At 48.6% G+C, this 22826-nt stretch overlaps 1 protein-coding gene across 3 annotated transcripts in view; it reads left to right on the top strand.

Moving 5' to 3' along the window:
• The window catches only part of svep1 (sushi, von Willebrand factor type A, EGF and pentraxin domain containing 1), a 74408-nt gene extending 53029 nt beyond the window's left edge, over positions 1-21379 (top strand). The window contains exons 28-49 of one of the 3 annotated variants that reach the window (XM_035426288.1): positions 156-280; positions 402-525; positions 1206-1376; positions 2152-2325; positions 3139-3258; positions 3801-3977; positions 4942-5026; positions 5525-5716; positions 6059-6226; positions 6593-7265; positions 7600-10310; positions 10640-10868; positions 11354-11509; positions 12057-12120; positions 12228-12401; positions 13017-13193; positions 13365-13544; positions 16041-16211; positions 17069-17164; positions 18331-18426; positions 20141-20234; positions 21070-21379. In XM_035426288.1, coding sequence (XP_035282179.1) covers positions 156-280; positions 402-525; positions 1206-1376; positions 2152-2325; positions 3139-3258; positions 3801-3977; positions 4942-5026; positions 5525-5716; positions 6059-6226; positions 6593-7265; positions 7600-10310; positions 10640-10868; positions 11354-11509; positions 12057-12120; positions 12228-12401; positions 13017-13193; positions 13365-13544; positions 16041-16211; positions 17069-17164; positions 18331-18426; positions 20141-20234; positions 21070-21100 — 6188 coding nt within the window. In that variant the 3' untranslated portion in view covers positions 21101-21379. The remainder of the gene's footprint in view (positions 1-155; positions 281-401; positions 526-1205; positions 1377-2151; positions 2326-3138; positions 3259-3800; positions 3978-4941; positions 5027-5524; positions 5717-6058; positions 6227-6592; positions 7266-7599; positions 10311-10639; positions 10869-11353; positions 11510-12056; positions 12121-12227; positions 12402-13016; positions 13194-13364; positions 13545-16040; positions 16212-17068; positions 17165-18330; positions 18427-20140; positions 20235-21069) is intronic. The other 2 variants (XM_035426289.1, XM_035426290.1) reach the window with 2 other exon arrangements.
• Positions 21380-22826: the final 1447 nt, after the last annotated feature.

Genomic DNA, 22826 nt, shown 5'->3' on the forward strand with positions numbered 1-22826 from the left:
AGTGCTTTCTTGTTAATAGTTAAAGTACTGCGTACCTGGAAAATATTACTGCTTGCATTATGTGTTGATCTATGGTTTTGAAAAATACTTATGTGTTCTCACTGCTGATGTATGCACAGGGACATCATGGGTAATTCGTCTTTTTACCACTGTAGGCGGAGGGGCGCTAGTTCTGGGGCAAGATCAGGACCAGAGGGGCGAGGGGTTCAACCCTGTGGAGTCTTTCGTGGGGTCCATCAGCCAGCTCAACATCTGGGACCGTGTTCTCACGGCACAGCAAGTAAATCCTGCATCCTTTGCACAAAAGCGTGATGCGCATCTTTGTGTGGGCATGCGTACATGTGTATACCAGATAATGGTGCGAAAAGCTAAAAGATTATCTTCTCTGTCTTCTTCTGTAGATCAAATCACTGGCCACCAGCTGCCCCAAAGACATTTCCAGAGGCAACGTGTTGGCCTGGTCAGACTTCCTCACTGGGGTCATTGGGAGGGTGAAGACCACAGCAAGCAGCATCTTCTGTGCCGGTGAGCTCCATTTGGCAGAACAGAGCTTATTCATTCCATGTCATTACACATTAGCTGTGATAATTCAGCTTAGCCTGTGATTGTTGACGGAAAGCCACAGAGAGCGAGAACTACTGTATTGGACACACAAGACAACAGATTGTTGGTTTATATCCAGATGTCTCTAATCCCTTCCTCACATCCTGCCAGGACTGTGATGGGCTCACTAGAGATCACAATTATGTAAGCAGAGGAGCGGAGAACAGGTGTTTTTTTATTACAATATTGTGAGATGTAATGACTGCTTTGTGGTTGTCCTTCTCCCTTTTATTACACAGTTATTGTGGTATGCTTCTCTACGATGTCACATTGTTTGACTGTACCTTTACTAAGCTCTAGCTCTAATGGTGCTGTTCTAGCCATGTTAAATACACCGTTTGTTTTGGCTTAGAGTAGAGGTGTCGAACTCCTGGAGGTCCCCTGTGTCTGCTGGTTTTCAGTGCGTTTCAGCAGGACAGATTCATTTGCGTCACTGATTGGCTAAAGAGTCCACACACATTGTTTTCAATGCCTTGATTGGCTGCTGATTGAATGGAAACCACAAATACCTGCAGACACTGCCACCCTCCAAGACTGGGGTTTGGCATATCTTGCTTAGAGCACCAGCTAAATGGCTAAATAGCTAAATTGTGATCTTCCAGACTGCCCCCTGCTGGAGAATGCCGTCCCTCACCTGCGCGCTCTGAGCCCTGCGGTCAGTCCTGGCTCCCAGGTGCAGCTGTCCTGCGATCCCGGCTTCTACCTGGAGGGGGAGTCGGTGCAGCAGTGCCTCAACAAGGGGGCGTGGAGCCACCCCCTGCCCCGCTGTGACAGTGAGTTACTAAGTCACTAATACAGGAAGTGGCATGAGGGAAGGGGTGAAGTACGGCTTAGGGGTTTGTCAGCTTTGTAATGGTTTTCGTTTGACCAGCACCTCAAGGTGAACTGGCTCACAGTTTTGATTTTTAAGCCTGAACTGTAGTAGGTCGGCTGATGGTGTCAGAGTATATTTGCTTGGCAGTAGCTTGTATTCCGTGCAACTCGAATGCTCTCCGTGAAAAGATACCATGCTTATAATGCATATCTCTGGAGCAGCAGCCATAACAAAACATGTATACAGGTCTAGCACCACAGGTAGTCTAGAAATATTAAATATACACATGACCAGAAGTCAGTCCGGGCTTGTAATCCTCTTGGATTAGATATAAGATAAAGGGTGCACTACGTTCCTTTACCTTGCACCTAGTACCTGATTATTCCAAAATACGATCCTCAAGGAGTTTTTTAAAGGAGCTTAAAGAGAAGCCATGAATGGCATCTGCTGTGCTTCTTCCTGGCAACATGAGTCATGAGTGCAAAAGTGCCCAGGAGGCATGTTCTCTTCTCACAGTGCAATTATTGTGGCAATGCCTCCCGCAGCCATTCCAATCCAGTTGCGTTTTGTAATTTTCCAAGGAAAAATGTTTTACTTTTTTATGTGAAATGCCCCATTGCTGTTAAATGCTGTACCAGGAAAAACATGAGAGAATATGTCCTTGCTGGTTTCCCTTCCATTCCTCCAGTGTATTGACTCTGTTGGCTTTTATTTATTTGTATATTTATTTTCAGGGGTGAACTGTGGCCCTCCTCTACCCCTGGAGTTTGGCCTTTACTTTGGAACTGATTTTCACGCTGGCAGTTCTGTGACATACCAATGTAATTCCGGCTTCTACCTGCTGGGGGAGGCCAAGATGCCCTGTGACAATAGCGGAACCTGGAAAGGGAACCCCCCAGCCTGCCTGGGTAAGATACAGAAAGACTCGTTTCCTGTTCAGTGACATTGCATTATTTTCTGTACAGGATGAAAGAGGGATTATTCCAGTGTGCAAAGATGGCTATCTTTACATGCATGCCAATACCCCAATTATTGGGAGTAATCAGTTTATGCCAGTATTTAGATTTTGTGTACACATGGATATAAGTAATGTGATTACTCCAATAGCCATGTTTACACGATTCTTTCTATAGTTGGTGTATGCACAAAGGAAGCTGTATACATAGCAGCTCTTCGACTTCTGCCTGACAAGGGCTGTTTCAAAATACCAAATGAAATCGGAGCAAGACATCTACATGCAACAAAATATCTGAACATTGGGCAAAAACTTCCCTGTTTCATGAAGACGGCACACTTTTGCAGCTGTGAAGACTTACAGCCATGACATTTGCTGTATCTTTGTGTGCATATTTCTGCCTCATAAAATTTCTGGTCATCATTAATTTTTAGCTTAGCGCGTTGTGAGGCTCATTTGTCTGCGGGGTAAGTGTTTGTGGGTTCAGGCTTGAGCAGGAAGTCACAAGAAACCACACCAAAGAGTACATATTTGAAAACAAAGTGTGGAGTACAGAGCCAAATCAAGAAAAAAAGAAGTCTTTGTCCCAAACATTATGGAGCTCAAAATTAGTCACAATCTTTTATCTGCTTCCAAATTTAAACTGTGTACTCATTCATATTGCTGACCAATGGGGCCTAAGCTAGCAGTCCACCATGTTTTTGCCAACAGCCACACCCAGGCAGTGTGATTATAGCTACTAATTCCCCCCGTGTGTGTTGTGTAGACGTGGATGAATGTGCCCTCGGCTCAGACTGCGACACGCACGCTAGGTGCCAGAACACAGACGGCTCCTACACCTGTACCTGCGTGCACCCGTACAGCGGCGACGGCAAGAACTGCACAGGTACGAGGCCAGCGCTTCCTGCCCGCCGCGGCGCGCTAACACAGCAGCACGATAGCGCTCGTCCTCTTAGCGGCGCGCGCGGCCCAGTGAGCGCTCTTAGGGCTCTTACTGACTCTCTCAGTGACCGTGAAGGGAAAATTGCAGTTGCAGTTGAAACTCCCTAATGATAATAAGGTTTCGTAATGATAAGGAAAAATATTACGATATCTGTTATCGTAATTGTAATTTTCATTGAGGTTGTTTTCATAGTGGCTTTATCCAAAAATGCATCAAGACAGAAATGGTACTTTCTTGGTGAAATTAATCTTAAGTAGCTGAATTTGGGATCTGTTGTGGTAACGCTTGCATGGATGGGTTTTGATCCACTATCAAAACACTGCATTTATACTTCAACATGAAGTCTTTTCTTTAAAAAAAAAAAAAAAAAAAAAAAAAGATTGTTTTTACTGTTTATTCATGGTTGGGGAAACACACCATAGAGGAGAATTTTATGTACTAGATTGTCCAGTACCAGTCTGTGCTTCTTGTGTTTTTCGGATCAGAACCAGTGAAATGTAAGGACCCAGGTTTTCCAGAATTCGGCCATCGAGACGGCAGCAACTTCATAATGGGAAGTGAGGTGGTCTTCACCTGTGAGGAGGGCTACGAGCTGATTGGCTCATCCCACATCACATGTTTGGAGTCGGGAACCTGGGATCTCCCTTTCCCGTACTGCAGAGGTAAAATAGCTCTCATACCCATTGTCCATAGAAACACACTCAGTGTACTTTTAACAGTAATAGAGTATGTACTGTATTATCCCTTCTGCACTCATAAAACCCTGTTAGAGTTGATTTAACACTTTTTCTATGGTGTCCAATGTGTTCTGTCCCAAGGAACAGAAAACAGAGACCCTTGAAATGGCACAAACCTCACTCCAGTTCAGACCGATTTGCCATAACGACAGCCAACCCCCCCACCCCCCACTCCCCCATTCCCCCATTCCCCCATCCTCCAGCATGTGATCCAGAGGTTTTGGCATTAAGAGTTTCTGCCTTGACAACCAGTAGCCATGGATTCACTACTCCATCCAAATCATGCCAAGATGGGAGCTTTAAAAGTGCCCCTCTTCCCTCTTCTTGGTCCTTAGCATTAGAGGGTCTGGAGCAATGATCGGTAGCCACGGGAGTGCAACAGAGGGGACTTGCATAAACACAATGGACACGCTACAATGCGCATTATGTGTAAACAATAGTGTTCGCGTACCCCCAGTGTAGCACAATAGCTGGCTCGGTGTTATGTAACGTGCGTCACAGCTTGTTTTGATGCAGATGGGCTCTCATTCATGGCTGTGAAAGGACTGATCCCACGCCGCTGTCTTTATGTACAGGCAGAGCGTGTTTTTTTTTTGCCCGGGTTTGATCTACAAACAGATCAGGGACCCTTTGGCACTGTTCAGGGTAATTATATAGGCAGCTTTGTTTGCTTTGGTTTCCCCGCATTGCTGGAACATTGAGCTATTTCTGCCGTTGCTGCAATCTGAAAGCCCCCCCACCCCCCCATTAGAGTAATAGGGACAGGGGAGGGGGGCACTGCCCTTTTCCTGAATGGATGCTGCATTTGAGCTGCTTGGTTATGATATTATAAAAAGGTGACCTAGCGTGTGCGTGACTGTCTGTTTTTTTCTGTCGTGGTTTCCCTCAGCCCTATCCTGTGGCAGCCCCAAAGTCCTGGAAAATGGATTCGCGACGGGGAAGAACTTCACTTTCGGAAGCAAGGTGACTTTCAGGTATCACGGTCAGACATTTAAAAAAAGTGTGTGTGTCCCATGATCCATAGAAAAGATCAATTAAATAACCAGTTTACACTGAATCAGACTGTATCTACATCATATGTTGGCAGACGTCCAGAAATATATACTGTATCTGCCTCTTATTTTCCTCTGCTTTCATTAGAAAATAAAAACAAAGATTCCTTGTCTGTTTGCCTGGTTTGATAAGAAACTGTTTTGCTGATGTCATGATGATGTATATGGCTGAATTACAAGCCAATCATAACAAAATTATGCTGATTGTGCCAACTATGTCATTATACTGTAACTAAGCAACTAATAGCATTCTGTTCAGTTTAGATGATATCAAAGGCTGCCAGGCAGCCTTAGTTCCAAGAATAACTTAATCAAAGTAATGGGTAAAAACGCAGGAAGAGAACATTGCCTACGTTTCATTCTCATGGTAATAAATATGGAGAGACAGTACAAAATCAATGGCGCTCGCTGCACCTCCAGCTGCAAGAAAGGGTTTGTGCTGAGGGGTCCGGCCGAGATCCAGTGCCTGGCGAGCCTGAAGTGGAGCACAGCGCCCCCTGTCTGTGAGCCCGTTGCCTGCGGCGAGCCCCCGATCGTCCAGAACGCAAATGTCACCCTCACCGGACAGACCTTCCTGTCAACAGCCACCTACACATGCACCGAGGGGTACAGGTAAGATCAGTCTCACTCGTGCGGTCACCTTTAAAATCTGAAAAAAGGAGGACTTTGATTAGGGCGGGACAGCGGATTGTTTTTGTAGGTTAAATTTAGACTTAGTCTTTCGTTTTTCTCCGCGTGTAATTTCTTAATAACTTCGAGCATCTGCAAGCATTATCATTTATCTAAATAAGTTTCCAAGCTCGCAGGCAGGGGGCGCTGCGCTTAAATGCAAAAACTAAGAGTACAAATAATGATTAAAGAGTTAGTGAACATGCCAATCCCCCAGGTTTAGTCTTGCTTCTTGTTGGACCGCGGTCCCGATTGTTTCGTGTGCGATGAGACGCTGGCTTTAAGACTGCAGGGTCCCGCGGAGGTGCTCTGCGAGGCCTCGGGGCAGTGGAGCGGCCGCGCCCCCCTGTGCGCCAGGGTGGACTGCGGGGACCCCCCCGCCCTGAGGGACGCCGCGGCGCTGGGGAGCAACTTCACCCTGGGGAGCCAGGTGCACTACACCTGCAAAGAAGGGTAACTGCACCGTTCCTTTAACAAGCTCTCTCTCTCTGAGAGAGCTTTCTCAGGGAAAACAGGCTGTGTTCTCTCACACCGCTGTACATTTTGTGCAGTCTGAATGGGAACGAATGATCAGAAATATGAAATGTTGTAAAAGGTGGGCTGTGCAAAATGATTAAATCACATACCATTACCCATTTACCATCTCTTTGCTGTTGCTTTTTCAATTCAATTCGGGTTTATGTGCCCTCCACAGGGCAGTTACATAGCTATAGTTACGTTACATCCCATATGGTCAACTGATATACGCATACTAGTACACGTGGCACTCTGGGAGTGATTAGACCTGGCTGAGCACTGGTTGGATTCCTCTGGCTGCAGGTACACTCTGATTGGTCCTGAGACGCGGGAGTGCCTTCCGAGCGGCGAGTGGAGCGAGAGCTCCGCCCAGTGCGTGCCGCGCTCCTGCGGCCCGCCCCCTCCGATCCCCCACGCCTTCCCGGAGGCGGGCCACCAGCTGTTCGGCGACACCGCCATCTACTTCTGCGCCGACGGCTACATCGCCGCCAACAACTCCAAAGTCCTGTGCGACTCCCGGGGGGTCTGGGTGCCGCCGGAGGGCCAGGAGACGCCCCGCTGCATCGCCAACTTCTGCCAGCGCCCGCCCGACCTGCCCCACGCCATCCTGGACTCGGTCAACAAGCCCAAGTACACCAGCAACGCCGAGGTGAGCTACAAGTGCGAGGAAGGCTTCATGCTCAACACCACGGCGACCCTGAGGTGCACCGTGGGAGGGGCGTGGGCGCCCTCGCCCTTCGACGTCGGCTGCGTGCCCGTGCGCTGCGCCAAGCCCGTGGGCATCCAGCACGGGTACGTGAGCGGGACCAACTACAACTTTGGGGCGGTGGTGGCCTACAGCTGCGACAAGGGCTTCCTGATCAGGGGGGAGAAGAGGAGGACCTGCAAGGCCGACGGGGAGTGGGGCGGGACCCTGCCGTCCTGCCAGCCCGTGTCCTGCCAAAACCCGCCCCCCCTGAAGAACGGCTTCATCGAGGTAACTGCACATCTGCTGCCTGGTGCTCCGGTAGGCTAATCCTGTGCTAAACAGCAAATGTTGTGTCCACCATGAGTCGCACTGTAACGTAGTAAACATCGCTAACCCCCACCCTTAAAGAAGCTTTACATAGATCGAGGTTCATGTTAATCGATGTCAATGTTAATGAGGTTAATGAGATGAAATCACCATTTTCAAAGTTACATTCATTAATTGCACTGTTCACTTGCTCTGTAATAAAAACGATCAAAAACCTTTTTTTAAAATCTTGAATGTTTTAGGAGTTTTTGTTGCTGGAATTTATCTGAGTGTGTGGCGTGTTGTGGCCCCACAGACCGAAAGCCTCTTCGTGTTCAACAGCAAGGTAACGTACGCCTGCGAGGCCGGCTTCCGCCTGGCAGGCAAGCCGGAGCGCGTGTGCCAGGCCAATCGGCAGTGGTCCAACGAAGACCCGCCCTCTTGCGTCCTGCTCACCTGCGAGGCCCCTCCCGCCATCCCGCACGGGCGCTACAGGGGCTCCCGGTTCCAGGTGGGCCAGAAGGTGGAGTACGTCTGCGACGAGGGGTACGAGCTGACGGGGGACGCCGTCTGGACCTGCCTGAAGTTCGGGAAGTGGGACGCGTCCAGGACGCCCCAGTGCACCCCGGTCCAGTGCCCCGAGCCCCCGCTGGAGGAGAACCACCTGGTGCTCCAGAGCCTGGACTCGGATTCGGGGACGGTCCAGCTCTCCTGTGAGGACGGCTACGTCCTGCACGGGGCCCGGTACCTCCGCTGCACGCCGAGGCAGGAGTGGAACGACACCTTCCCCGTCTGCAAGCAGGTCTTCTGCGGCCCGCCCCCGGAGGTGTCCTTCGGGGACCCCTCGCCGGCGCCCTCCTACTTCGGGAGCGTGGTCACCTACACCTGCATGGACGGGTTCACGCTGAGGGCGCGGGGCGCCGTCGCCTGCCAGGCGGACGGCCGCTGGAGCAGCCCCTTCCCGGAGTGCGTCCCGGTGGAGTGCCCCCAGCCCGAGGAGGTGGAGCACGGCATCGTGGACGTGCAGGGCCTGATGTACCTGAGCATGGCCGTGTACGGCTGCCGGCCGGGCTACAGCCTCCGCGGCAACGCCACCGTGCTGTGCGGCCACCGCGGCCGCTGGATCGGGGGCGCGCCCTCGTGCCAGCCCATCGAGTGCGGCGCGCCCAGGGAGATCGCCCACGGCGTGGCGTCCTACGCCAAGCTCCAGTTCGGCCACGCCGTCACCTACTCCTGCCTGCAGGGCTTCCGCCTGGAGGGGCCCGAGACGCTGAGCTGCCTGGCCTCGGGCCAGTGGGACAGGGAGCCCCCCGCCTGCGTCCAGATCTACTGCACCCCGCCCCGGCCCATCGACAACGGCTTCGTGGAGGGCCTGGACCACAAGTACGGCGTGACCATCTTCTACAGCTGCTTCCCCGGGTACCAGCTGATGGGCCAGAACCACCTGACCTGCGAGGAGACGGGCTGGTCCAGCCCCACGCCCTTCTGCGTGCTGGCCGACTGCGGCCTGCCCCCCCACGTGGACTTCGGGGATTACGTGAAGGTGCAGGACCCCAGCGGGGAGGCGGGCGTGGTGGGGCCGGGCGGCGGGGCGGCGGACCTGATGTTCCTGCAGGGCGTGGTGATCGCGTACCGCTGCCAGGCCGGGTACGAGCTGAGCGCCGCCGCGCCCCTGGCCTGCCAGGAGGACGGCTCCTGGAACGGGACGGCCCCCCAGTGCCTGCCGGCCAGCTGCGGCCCCCCCCCCGGCCCCGAGCACGGCTCGGTGGCCGTTTCGGACGCGGCGTCGGGCGCCCTGGCAGAGTACAGCTGCGAGGAGGGCTACCGGCTGGAGGGCCAGTCCGTGCGCCAGTGCCTCTCGGGGCGGCGGTGGAGCGAGAGCGCGCCCGTCTGCAGGCCCGTGTCCTGCGGGGACCCCGGGGCCCTCGCCAACGGCTCCGTCCTGGGAGACTCCTTCCTGTTCCCCGCCGCGGTGCGCTACGAGTGCGCGGAGGGCTTCCTCCTGCGGGGCAGCGGCGCCAGCGCCTGCCTGGCCGACGGGCGGTGGGACGGCGAGAAGCCGCGGTGCGAGCCCGTGTCCTGCGGGGCCCCCGAAACCCCGGCCGGCGTGGAGGTGGAGGGGGACGAGCACACCTTCAACAGGCAGGTGGCGTACAGCTGCAAGCCCGGCTGGGTGCTGGAGGGGCCCGCCAGCAGCCTGTGCCTGGCCAACGGGAGCTGGAGCCACGCCGGGCCCTCCTGCCAGCCCGCCGTGTGCGGCAGGCCCCCCGTGGTCCTCAACGGCCACTTCCTGGGCTCGGACTTCGGCTACGGCGCCGAGGTGCGGTACGAGTGCGAGGAGGGCCACACCCTGACCGGCAGTCCCCGCCTGGTGTGCGGGGGCAACGGGCTTTGGGACGCCCCGCCCCCGCGGTGCGTCATCAACACCTGCGACCCGCCGAAAGACATCAGCCACGGCTACCTGAACAGGAGCAGCTTCAGCTTCCAGGACGTGGTGGAGTACCTGTGCTTCGAGGGCTACCAGGTGGTGGGGAACCCTTTCTTGCGCTGCTCGGCGGCGGGCACCTGGGTGGGCACGGTGCCCGAGTGCCGCCCGTGCGCCTGCGCCCAGCCGGTCCTGAAGTACGGGGCGGTGTTCGGCAGGGAGTACGCCTGCGGGGACCGGGTCCGCTTCCTGTGCGACGGGGGCTACCGGACCCTGGGCCCCACGGAGGCCACCTGCGAGAGGGGCGGGGTCTGGAGCCCGGGCGTGCCCGTCTGCGTGAGGGAGAGGTGTTCCGCCCCGCCCCCCGTAGTGCCCAACGCCGTCCTGCAGGGGGCCAGCGCCACCTCGCCCGACACCGTGACCTACAGCTGCAGGCCGGGCTACCGGATGATTGGCTACCCCCACCTCACCTGCACCAGGAGCGGCAGGTGGAGCGAGCCCCACCCCATGTGCAAGCCCGTGTCCTGCGGCCCCCCTCCGCCCGTCCCTAACGCGCAGATCATCGGGAGTGCCTTCACCTTCGGGAGCCAAGTACGCTACAGGTAAAGGGAGAAGAGCTCTTTCATATGGGGAAGTCATAAAGGTTAAAAACACACGCAAGCAATGCAAACAACATGCAAATGCTATTGTTGTAATGCTGTCACCCATAAGGAAATATCCCCAGGCAATGCTTGACATTATCATAGTAAACCCAAAGGAAAAATCTTTTGGCTGTACATACAGCATACAGCATGATCCAGGTGGAGCCTTTGAAGAGTGTGAGTGACATTATATGTTCCAACTAATGATAGGCAGTAGGTTTAGTCCAAAAAAGTCTTGTAGGGGAGAAACGAGGCGCATGCTGAGTGAAGTCATCTGTGTCTCCGGACAGCTGCGTGAAAGGGTACGAGCTGGAGACGGAGGCGGAGTCTCTGAGTTGCCTGAGCGACGGCAGCTGGTCACCCCATGCCGTCAGGTGCAGGCCGCGGCCCTGCGCTCTACCCGCCAACCTCACCAAGGTCATCATCACAGGGGAGGAAGTCACCCCCAAGGGCAGGACCATCACCCTGTCCTGTGAGGAGGGGTATCAGCTGGAGGGGCCCGCCATGTCTGAATGCCAGGCGAGTGCCACCCCCCCCCCCCTCCATGTGCACATCATAACTGAATCCCTGATTTTTCTGCAGTTCGATTTGGACACATCACAAGCCTTCAGTTCAGCTGAAATCTCTGTAGCCTGTAACTCTTTGAATTCATTACAGGGTAACTGGCTTGATAAACCCATTAATAATTGAATTGATAGAGACCAATCATAATCAGAATGGTGCAATACAAAAAATAATATACTGAATCCTTACTTATTGATCTGTGTAACCTATCAATGAACAAGCCTAATTTGTTCCAATGCCCACTTGGTGCAATTGTGCACAGTTGTAGTGAATTGCAACTACTAAATTTAAGGGGGTTCAGGTAACCTGAAATGTGAATTGTTTTAATAGGCATTTAGGTGTCTTTATATGGATGTTGCATTAGCAGCATGTCTTATTACAGGCTAAAAAAATTGAGCTGCAGAAAACAATAATGAATCATTGTTTCCTGTTTGCTGTAGCCTGGCGGCAGCTGGTCTCCACCATTCTCCTCTGGCACCTGCGTGCCAGTCAGCTGCGGAAAGCCCCTCCCCCTTCACCATGGCAACGTTGTGGGCGACAGCTTTAACTTTGGTGACTCAGTCATCTACAAATGCCTACCTGGGTTCCAGATTCAGGTACTGGAGTGTGTTTATAATACAGGGGTTGTACTGTAGCAGTTTGTGTACTGTACTAGGGTGTGCTAGTCATCTATGATTCACACATTGTTTTTGAGACAGGTTTTTTCAGTGAGCATTTTTGTCGGAAAACTGTAAGTCTCACATCCACGGTGTTTACCACACATATTTTTCCTCAAGGCATTCAGGTAAAGTGTTTTCCATAAGGGGTCAGCAATTACCTATATTAGACTTGAGATGAATTGAACAAGGGATATTATTGACTGCATTAACCTCCCATACTTGTGCCAGGAACTGCAGTAGGAACTGAGTATTAAGTTGGCATGACTGGTGAAAAAGCTTTCTACAGTGTCCTGATAGCATCCCGCAAGTCATTTCCTGCAATTACTCATCCCCCTTCCTTCTTTCCTACATTTCATTTAACAGAAATGATTTCCTGGAAACTATGCCTAATGTTCTTTAAAATTGGAACTGACAGTTAGTAAAGAGATAAGGGTAAAGTGACTTTTGAATAAAGAAGTTTGTTATGTATTTGTGTACATAACAGGGTGATTCCATAAAGATCTGCCAAGGAGATAAGACGTGGAGTGGCTCTCACCCTGTGTGTAATGGTAAGTAGCTCACTGTACACTGCGTCATGACTCAGCAGATTCTCTTCCTTCATTCATTAACTGTCAACCGCTGCACGCCTCACGCTTCTCCCTCCCCCACCTTTCAGCTGTGTCATGTGGTCCGCCCCCTGCTGTGGAGAATGCCGTTGCTATGGCAACAGGTGAAACATACCAAAGTAATGTGAGTTACCTGTGCAACTCTGGCCAACAACTGGTTGGCCTTCAGAACCTCACCTGTCTTGCCGACGGAACATGGAGCCAGCCCGCACCAAAGTGTGAGGGTATGTGAAAACCATCCGCAAAGTGCCTGCAGTTCTGAAATATGAAAAATCCCTCAAAAAAGAGCCTTGCTTTCTAAGGCGATTTCCTATTCTTAATTTATGATAAATTGGAAATGTTTTATTTATATGCGAAAATCTGCCATTATAATACATGAAAAACATTTATAAATGAATATTATGCTTATAAATGTAATCTTTTGTTATGCACATCCTCTGGTGCACATTTTGTGGGAAATGTGAGTCTAGTGCATAGCTCATAGGGGCGACATAGTTCAGGAGGTAAGAGCGGTTGTCTGGCAGTCGGAGGGTTGCCGGTTCGATCCCCTTCCTGGGCGTGTCGAAGTGTCCCTGAGCAAGACACCTCACCCCTAACTGCTCTGGTGGATGAGAGGCATCAATTGTAAAGCGCTTTGGATAAAAGCGCTATATAAATGCAGTCCATTTACCATGTATACCCCGATTAACAGCCCCATTGTATTTATACATTATACATAGTGGGGGGAAAAACACAGCTCTTTTAATGTAAACATGTGCTGTGACTCAATAAGCAGTGATATTCTCTCTGTGGTCAATGTCTTTCTTTCCTCTTAGTCTCCTCTTGTTCTCTCCCTTCAGCTGCGCAGGTTTGTGAGACCCCCAGAGAGCCACTGAATGGCAAGATGCAAGAACACCTCCTGGCCACTGGGGGCGCTGTTGAATTCCAGTGCGACACGGGCTACACTCTGCAGGGCGAATCGCTCATCCACTGCTTGAGCAATGGCTCCTGGAGCTCTGAATTCCCCACTTGTGCACGTACGTCTTTCATTAAACTGTGCTCATCTGTAGCCCCCTTCTTTGAGTCCAGTCTGTGTGCAAGATCACATCACTGCCTTGCTCTGCTGGATATAACAGTGCCATAATATTGGCTCAGTTGGTCGATTTCTCTCTCTGACAGGATCATTGACTCTCTCTTTCTCTCTGCAGCCAAGCCCTGCCCCCCGCCCCCAGGGCATGAGGAAATGAGCAGCCACGCAACTCAGGACAAGTTCTTTGTGGGCCAGAGGGTGTCTGTCACCTGTCCGAAGGGCTATCAGACCCAGGGCGTGGTCACCGTCACCTGCAAGAGTGACCAGACGTGGACCTCCACCAACGCGGCCTGTGAGAGTGAGTGGGGTCTATTACCCTTCATGTGAGAGCCTGTCGTGTCTGAAATTCCAATTCCTCCTATGCAGGAGATTCTTTGCTGCAAGTGGGTGGCAGACAGACCAGCCTGTTTTACTTCACTTTCATAGCAGTGTTGGGCTCTGGGTTTTGGGCCCGGTCCAAGTATAGAAATGGGATGTTGTTGGCTGTTTGTTTCTTAAAAGAAAAAGAAAAAACATTCTCTGACCCAACATTTTGTGATGTAATATACTATGTACCCTTTCCTTCTGCTTTTCAGTGCTGTCTCTCCTTTTAAATCTAACCATTCTAAATTCAGGAAACACTACTGTTGCAGCTTCAGACCCTGTTAATCAGTGACTGATTATTAGCTCAGGGTTGTTTGGGATGATACTGGGAAGCTTATGATGTATTGGTTTAGAGCAGGGGTGTCCTGGAGGGCCACGGTGTCTGCTGGTATTTGTGGTTTCCTTTCAGTCAGCAGCCAGTTAAGGCCTAGTGTGTGGACTCTGGAGCCAGTAACTTAAATTAATCACTTGTGGTGAAACACTCCACATACCAGCAGACCCTGGGGCCCGCCAGGACTGGATTTTGACACCCCTGGTGTAGAGGGACTACCATTCAGTTCTGCGAGCATGGGGCAGGATGGGGTGGGGCGGGGGTTTGTGTTACATAATTTCTCCCAAGTAAGGTGAATTTGCAGTGTCCCGACTTTACTATCGATTTTTAAATATTTATGGCAAAGCAGTGCCTTTGAGGAGAACCACTCAAATGATATCCGATTTCAGGACAGTATTTAAAAACCTGTAATCAGAATCCACAAGCCAGTCCTCTTTTTCCTTAATTATCTCTGCTCTCAAAGGCATGTAACCAGATACCCGAATTAGTCATTACCGTCTTTCCTGTTTGACAAATCTGAAAGCTGCCATGACGTCAGTGGGCTTGGCACGGACGGACCCTATTGTTGTGGTAACTGATACGCAAACCGTGAGTGAAAATACGAGGTGGTAAAAACAATGGTCACTATTTCATTCTTTTCAGTTGTCAATTGCTTTTGTCCAAAATAACTGCCAAGACCATTATGAAAAACGGCAAGTACAAATCAATTGGTTAACTGCAAGCAGTATAACAGAGCGGGAAGTAACATACTCAGTCCAATACATGTTCAGTGTATTGAAAGTCCAGTGAAAAAACCCACAAAGTGCACATGTATGTCACATGATATTCTTTATTACTGATTAACATTACAATAAAACAGAAGGAACATAAAGTGCAGTCATTTTTGCTACGATTGAAAAAACATTTCCAATGTTTTCATGTTCTAAGACCGCTGTGACTGGGAGGTTAGGAACTGTCTGAAGATGTGGGGTTTTCAGCCTGTGCTTGAACACAGACTTACTCTGCGGATTCAGCCAGCTCATTCCCCTTATCATAGGACCAATGTGCAGAAAGGACATATATAAAGTATAGATTGTACAAGGTGGATTAATTTGTGATGTAATCACATCAGGTGAGCCTACAGGAAATTGATTTTGTTTTAGCCGCAGGCATAGTAGAGGATAGGGCTCCTGGTCTCTAGGCCAGCGGAGCAAGTGTTTGCATGCATGGCTGGCCATGGCTGTTGTTGTTGCAATATAATGAAGGTATGGGCACATACAACATTATTATGTCGTAACATATTATAGACTATACTTTGTGATTATTCATTTATTTGCCTTTTTAAGAGTTCACAGTTTATGTATTGGCTATTTACCAAAGCAGTTTGAGTACTGCAGTGAGGGCACAGGATCAGCTGATCTGTGATTCTGACCTAAAACCTTCTAGCATAAGTTGCAGTTTCACTACATATACTATTACTCCAGTGTGGAGCTGAACAGCAAATTGAGAAATTACTTTTGCTTTGTATGGAATTTGCCAGAGTGATTGTAAGTAAAGGTTTACAGTTTATTTCAGACATCAGTAAAGCCACTCATGAGAACAGAGAATCCGACATCTAACAATACATTAGCAATATGAATTATACGATATAATGGCCTCGCTATTAGTCAGAATGACGCAGTACCCTCCTCACAATGCTTTGTCATGTCAAACCAGTTGATCATGTTTTGTGATCGGTAGTGTTTCCTGAAAGGTCTCTATGGGCGTGCGGTTGTTATCTGTTGCTGTTCTTTGTCCCTTGTGCTTTTACATCCGTCTGTCTGTGGCTAAAGGTTGCTGAATGTGTTTGACTGGCTGTGCCTGTTCCTAGGTATACTAATTAGTGGGTTGCTTGTGGATGAATTGTTGGTTTTATAACAAGAATAAATAATCTTCAGCTTTGGAAGATATCCTGTCATAATATTGGCCCTGCACGCATGCTGAAGCTGGAATGCATTGTAAAGGGCTGAACTGAAGGAGGGTTGCCCCCGTGCTGAGGAGCGGGGGGGTGGCACGCGGGCCCTCGGGGGTGCGGGGCCGGTCTGGCTTTAACGGGACGGCCTCTCCGCTGGTTATGCGTAGGGGTCGCCTGCGGTCCCCCGCTCCACGTGGCCAACGGCGTGGTGCGAGGGGCGGTCTTCCAGTTCGGAGACACGGCCGTGTACTCGTGCTTCGGAGGGTACGGCATGGCGGGCTCCAGCAGGAGCGTTTGCCTGGAGAACGGCACCTGGACCCCGCCTCCCACCTGCAAAGGTAGAGCGCAACAACGACCCCCCCGTTCCCCCCCGTCCCCCCACCCCACTTCTGCATCTACCAGCTCCTGCCGTCCTCGGGCCCTGCTTCCTCTCCTTTCCCACAATCCTCAGCGCTCCGCATCACCAGCTAAGAGGTGCTTTCGAAAAGCCGTGCCCGTTCCTGATATCTGGTGGCTGTGGGTCTGTGTTTAAGGGTTCTTTCCATTTTTAAAGTCGTGTAGTATTCTTGAAACCGTGCATGCGGAATGGCAAACAGCGAACAGGGCTGGGCCACCACTCTCACTGCTAGGGTGGATCTAATCTCAGAAGCGTCTCTGATACCTGCTGTACAGCATTGCTGTCCCTGATAGCCTGGCTTGCTGTGGCATGAACAGGCATGATTACAGCATGTTTCTTTCTTTCTTTTTTCTGTATTTCTGAAATAACCATAACTCTTTGGTATGTAAAGCATGTTCCTTTAATGCTGGTATAGCATTCTACAAAGTTATTTACCATGTGATTTAAGAACATCTCAGTGTGAAGACACGCTTATGTAGGGGGGGGGGGTGTTCTGCCCAAAACCTGTTCCCCTTTCATTGTTTTCTTTAAATTCTTATCAACATATTTGGAGGTTTTTTTGTGCTGAATGGTTGTTCATGCGCCAAACAGGTTCTTAATGAAGCCTTTTCTTACAGCTCTTCTGATGTGGGGTTGGGAACTATGAAATGGGGAAGTTAAAAGATCACTTCTTTAGCTAACACATTCTCAGTACCTGCAGCTCCACTCCAGAAATGACCAGTTTGGGACTTCCTGTCGACCCAAAAAAAAAAAAAAGAGGTCTTTACAGAGCGCCTGTCGTTTCTTTGCTTGTTCCAGCTCTGTGCTGGCTCCAGTGTCAGAACGGAGGGGTGTGCCTGAAGCCCAACACCTGCTCCTGTCCCGAAGGCTGGATGGGCCGACTGTGCGAGGACCGTAAGTCGTTCCCCCGCCGCCGGGTCCGCGCCGGGCCGGCTACACGGCCAGCCGTGGTACAGCGCCGCGGCCGAGGGCTCTGCACCGCTGACCAGAGGACGCTAAGGCGGGGGGGAAGTCTCTGGCACCGGCACTACAGGCCTCTCTGGGGTCACCCCGCTGATACCGGCAGCAAGAATTTACCAGGCCTGTGACGCCTCGTAAGGGGTTGTGAGTTTGATTCCCAGCCAAGGGGCTGCCACCGCACCTTTCATCGGGGCACTGAACCTAATTGCCTTGGTCAAAATGCCCAACGGTGCAAATGAACTGTATGTAAAAATGCAGTCTGTGTGAGAGCGTCTGTTAACCGCCGACATCTAAGAGGCAGGAAATGACAGTGCTGCATCTCTGTTTCACAGAGGCTGTGTAATCCAATGCAAGAGGCACCAGCCACTTAGTTCCCTGTTTCATTATTTATTTCAGAGCCACTGCCAAGTGAGATCTGTCGGCTCAAACAAGATGCTAAGCCTAAATAAAAATCACAAAGTAGATTTTTCTATTTAACGAAGTCTGTGCACAGTTAGTTAAATAAATATAACTAGGTCATTTACAAATAAAAATTAATCTATATAAATATATTAATACCAAACAACAGGTAAGAAAAATATAGAACAAAATAATATTTAAATTTCAAGACATGCTTTAGCACAAGAATGGCATGTGCTTTCACAAACTCTTTTCATCCTGAGAGAAGTGGCTAGCACTGCTGGGGTGACTCCTATGCTTTCAATTACCAGTAGTGATTGTTACATCAGCATTAGAAAGCTCAGTTAAGAACAGTCTTACCAGATATTTTTGATCTGACACCTCAAAGAATTAAATTCAACTTTGTAAATCAACACCAACACAGTATTTTTGGAGCAACTACAGGTCACCTCACAGTTCCAAGAGATGAAATTAACACTTCCGTTTAGTTGTGAGCTAAAGATGAATCTTGATTGACAAAAGGGCGTTGAGTTGTGTGTGTAAATTTAAGTACCGAGTACTTCTGTAAGAGAGCTGGGGTGTATACTTCCTCCTTGGGAATGATGCCAGCACAGGATGACACTGCACATTCCCTTGTACTTGAACCAATGGTACTGAACAATGCTCTGTTTGTGGTGAGTTTTTTCATATGTTGATTCCAGCTATCTGCATTCTGCCGTGTCTAAACGGGGGTCGCTGCGTGGCTCCGTACCAGTGCGAATGTCCCACGGGCTGGACAGGGACGCGATGTCACAGCGGTAAGTACACACGCCTCTCACCCAGGTACATACATACATCAGCCACAGTGTCACCGTAGCAACCAGTGCTCCCCGAAGCACAGCTGGAACACATGGGGACAGCCAAGGACCTGCAGCAGTGATAAAAAACCACAGCGTTGGTAGTTTCCCTGCTGTCTGGCGCCAGTCTCTTTGACTGCCTTTGGAGATTGTGACAGTTATAAAGTGAGGAGTGGGGCCCATGATGAGTCCTTAAAGGTGCAGTATGTAAGCTTTAAGCAATGAGCAAGAGAAAGCTAGATTTTGAAAAAAATGTTCCACCACCTCCCACCGCTTCCCCTCAGCTCTCCCTCCAAAGCCCCTCCCTCCAAACAGATGCACACGCACTACCTGACATCTGAGTGCTGCAGAGAAAACATACAGAGCGTTGAAAAGTAGGGAAAGGAGTGCAGTGCATCATGTCTCATTCACAGGTAGAAAAGAAAATATAACATTACTGTAATGAAAGTGCACAATGAACATAGCTATAGATTTTATTTACAGTTATGCGCTGTAGCAAGCATGATATTATTGGCAAAAATGATTGAGTTTGATGCATTATTTCTGGCTAGGTAGCAGTAGAGTTAGTGTTAACTAGCTGCAGTAACAAAGCTAAAAAAGCAGTTAGTGATACTGCTCTGCCAAACTTTATTTAGAATTAAATATTTTTGCTACAGCATTTAATGTGTTATGCAGTGCGAAAGCAGCATTTAAGACTAGCTGTGGAGAAGAGGGCTAGTTTCACTGGGGGCATTGCCACACTACTTGCGGGCAGTGGCCACACACTGCTTGAAACACGGCATCTCTTTTGCAAACAGCTTACCGGTAAAGGAAATCTCCAGTGGTTAGCTTGACACACAAGGATGTGGGGAGGGCATATGTGGGCTGGATAGGCGTAAGGGGGGGGGGGGGGGGGGGGGGGGGGGAGTGGTTGTTACAAACGAAGTGCGACTTTGGAAAATATGTTGGTGGCGTTATCTCCACAGAGTTCTAAGCCTATCATTTCTACACCTACAGCATCCGCAATTATTCATCCCCACCCTAAGGCTTTATCAACTTCACCACGTGATTGCAGTGAATACATTTTGTGTGATTCTATATGCAAAATTAGTTTTGATAGCGCTTGATTGGGAAAAGTGCTGGTTGATCAGCTGAATAGCATGCTGGAGTACACAGCAACACGTTCACATCATTGGTAAAAACACCTGTTGTCTATTGTCTGGCGAGGGGTTTTGTGGAGAAAATGGCACAAATTTTGCAAATTGCATTAAAGAGGTGGTGAAAAAAAAAATCAGAATCCAAATAATGGCCAAATTTGGGAGGAGAAAACATTTGGCGAGAACGCATTATTCGAGTGTTGCCGAATATGGTATTTGTTTTCGGCACCATCTCTACTAGATCACCTGCCATTGCAGAGGAATGACTTCCTGCGTAAGCATATATTGTCCTCCTTTGATTGTTTCTTTTCTTTTGTGAGACCAAGAGAAATGAGGGCCTCCTTGCTCTATATTGCAACAGCCTACCCAATTATCTGGAGAGAGAATTTCATCACCAGAAATTCCAATGGTTGGTTTTGTTGAGCAATAGTGTGGTGGTGTTGAACTAACACCCAGAGAACGTGATGTGAGCTTGTTGAGCTTTTGGAAGGGCTTGTGTTGATTCTGCTCACTGAGGATGTTTCTGGTGTTGCCTTTAGCGGTCTGTTCCTCGCCTTGTTTGAATGGTGGGAGATGCATCAGGCCAAACCGATGTCACTGCAGCCAGGGATGGAGTGGACACAACTGTTCCAGGTGACTCACATACACACACACACCTAAAATAAACCTTTTCCCGCTTATACACATGCTATACTGCTCTCTTGCTACCCTACGCAGTCTGTGTGAAACAGCATATATCACCTGTCTAGTGTGAGCCAGCAAGCGTGATGTCCCCACAGTAGCCAGATGTGCTGATTTCAGTACCTTCTGCCTTTCGTTTACTGAGTCAGTGGAAAATGAAACTAGAGATCATATGAGCATGAAAACTCCCCAGTCAGAGAATTCATGACAGAGATGGTGAAAGAAGTATCAAAAAGAGAAAGAAGGGGTTCTCTCTGCCTCTTCACACCTGTTTCATTGTGTCATGTGACTGGTGATAAATGTCCAGATTTTAAAAAAATATATGTACATCAATTTAATGTTATTAGAATTTTTAAACACTACTTTGTTTTGATTACACTTCTTGGCAAACCACCCAAACTGTTCAATGTTATGGACCTGAGGGTTAAAATAAAAATCATAACCAGCCAATATTTGAAGAATCATTCCTTTGTTTTGGCACAGAAATTATTTTTTTTCCTTATGACTGGAGAGCTTCTTGTCAGAGGCAGGGAGTTTCTAGAAGGGGTTTGGCTGTGGGCCATTTTGTGAGACTCTTACCATTGTATATATCTCATTTACACGTGTAAAACCGGTAAAAACCAGATAAAATCTGTAGAACCAAATATGGATTTCATGTTACTTTGTAATTATATCCTTGAAAAAACTGGACATTGGTAAACATTCACATTAAGTGTTTTTTTTTTAAAGCAGAGCAACTGCTAAATCAAAATTAATAAGCATTTTAATTTATGTTTGTCTCTTTCAGGAAAAGGAAATCAGGATATTTTCACTTTTAAAACTGAGATGCTACTCCACATGAGGTGCTCTTCAGAATGATATTGTATTCTTGCTGAGGTAGATATGGAACATGAAAATCATTGTAAACCATAATTTTTTAAATACTTTTTTTGTAAAATAAAGCTGTATTTTTTCATATAGAAAATCAACAGTATTAATTATATGCTGCTATATACTTTTACTTGTATTATGTGTAAAAACTATGATGCGATTGTCCAATGTATATGTGTAAACTATTCTCACATTTTTATTAAAGCATAAAACACATATCAACATCATTTTTGAATCTCTGCCATAGTATATTGTGTAGTCTGAGTTGAGCCCTTGGATAATTCCTCTCTGGCTTATACAATGTATTTTGCTCAACAATGTATTTTGCTACACCACACAGGATAATCTCCATGTTCTTAATGCTGTGGGCAGGGATGTTAGCAGAGGGTTTTAAGGAGTCTGTACCGGATGTAAAACTTACTAGCGCTGGACTGCTAAAAACAGAACTTATCAATATGGCAATAGAGGCTGCCACATCTCTCACTGGTACATCTCAGTCTTGCTGTCCTACCAAGAACGCAATATTTCCTTTGGCAAAGTTTACTGTGTTCAGCCAGTTAGGTTACTTCACTGCTCCCTTATAGAAAATGCTCTGCATGTTCTCTCTTATTTATCCAGTAAGACATTTGATGACATGTTTCCCCATATAATGTCCACTATATATACAGGACTGAAAGATCCTCAGCAATGACAGATATATATTATATATTCCCATTTGTGGAAGCTCTCCTGCCCCTGTACAAGAGTGTGGAAACAACCATTAGATGAAATAAATTTTATAGCTAGGTGCTTTAAAAAACAAAATACACACTAAAAAAGCTATTACAAAAGTTTCTACACAGTTGTTACGACCCCAGTCATGAGTTTTGTTTACATATGTCTCTCTTCCGTGAGAGTCATCTGATTGGCCGTTTCCGTCTCTGGTTAGTTACCAGTGGGAGTCGTGCTTGTTGTGTTGTGTATAAAGACTGCTCTGTTTGACTTCGCGTTTTTTACCCTTTTTTTGTTTGATTCCGATTTCAGTCTAGCCCTTCTGCTTAGCCCATATAGTTTGTTAGTCCCGTGAATTTGTGTGTCTGACCCTGGTCTGATCATTCGCTCTTGTATTTGGTTCCGATTCTCGCCTAGCCCCTTTGCTTTGTTTGCTGACTGGATTTCATGTTTAACCACGCTCTCAACTCTTAGAGAAAATGGTTAAACAGTGCTCTGGTTAAGTTAGTGTGTTCCCAGCTGGATTACAAATCCTTCCATCGGGACACTTGTTATTTTTCCTTTATTATTTTTGAAGGTACTCTGGTGCGAGTTTTAGCTGCTGGGGGTACGCTATTCAGACTTTTGGTTTAAGACTGCAGACTAAATTGTCCAAAGATCAGCGTTCAAAGCTGCCCCGTGCCCAGTACTGTTCGAAGACCAGCCAGCTTTCAGTTAGGGGCCGGAGTTACTGGTTGGTTTGCAGTACATTTCCCTGACCCATTCCCCACTCATTTCCCTTATAATTCATCCTGTCACGGTCTGACCCTAGACCAGGTTGTAACAGAATCATATTTAAAAAGTGAAAGCTGCGAAATGTGAACATTAGGAATAGACATCTCATTGTTTTGAGCAAGCCTGATTGAATTGAAGCCTGTGATATTCTGTCTAAAAAGTTAAAGACAAAAAAAATAAAATAAATAA

Source organism: Anguilla anguilla, chromosome 7, assembly GCF_013347855.1.
Source record: "Anguilla anguilla isolate fAngAng1 chromosome 7, fAngAng1.pri, whole genome shotgun sequence".
NCBI classification, from domain to species: domain Eukaryota; kingdom Metazoa; phylum Chordata; class Actinopteri; order Anguilliformes; family Anguillidae; genus Anguilla; species Anguilla anguilla.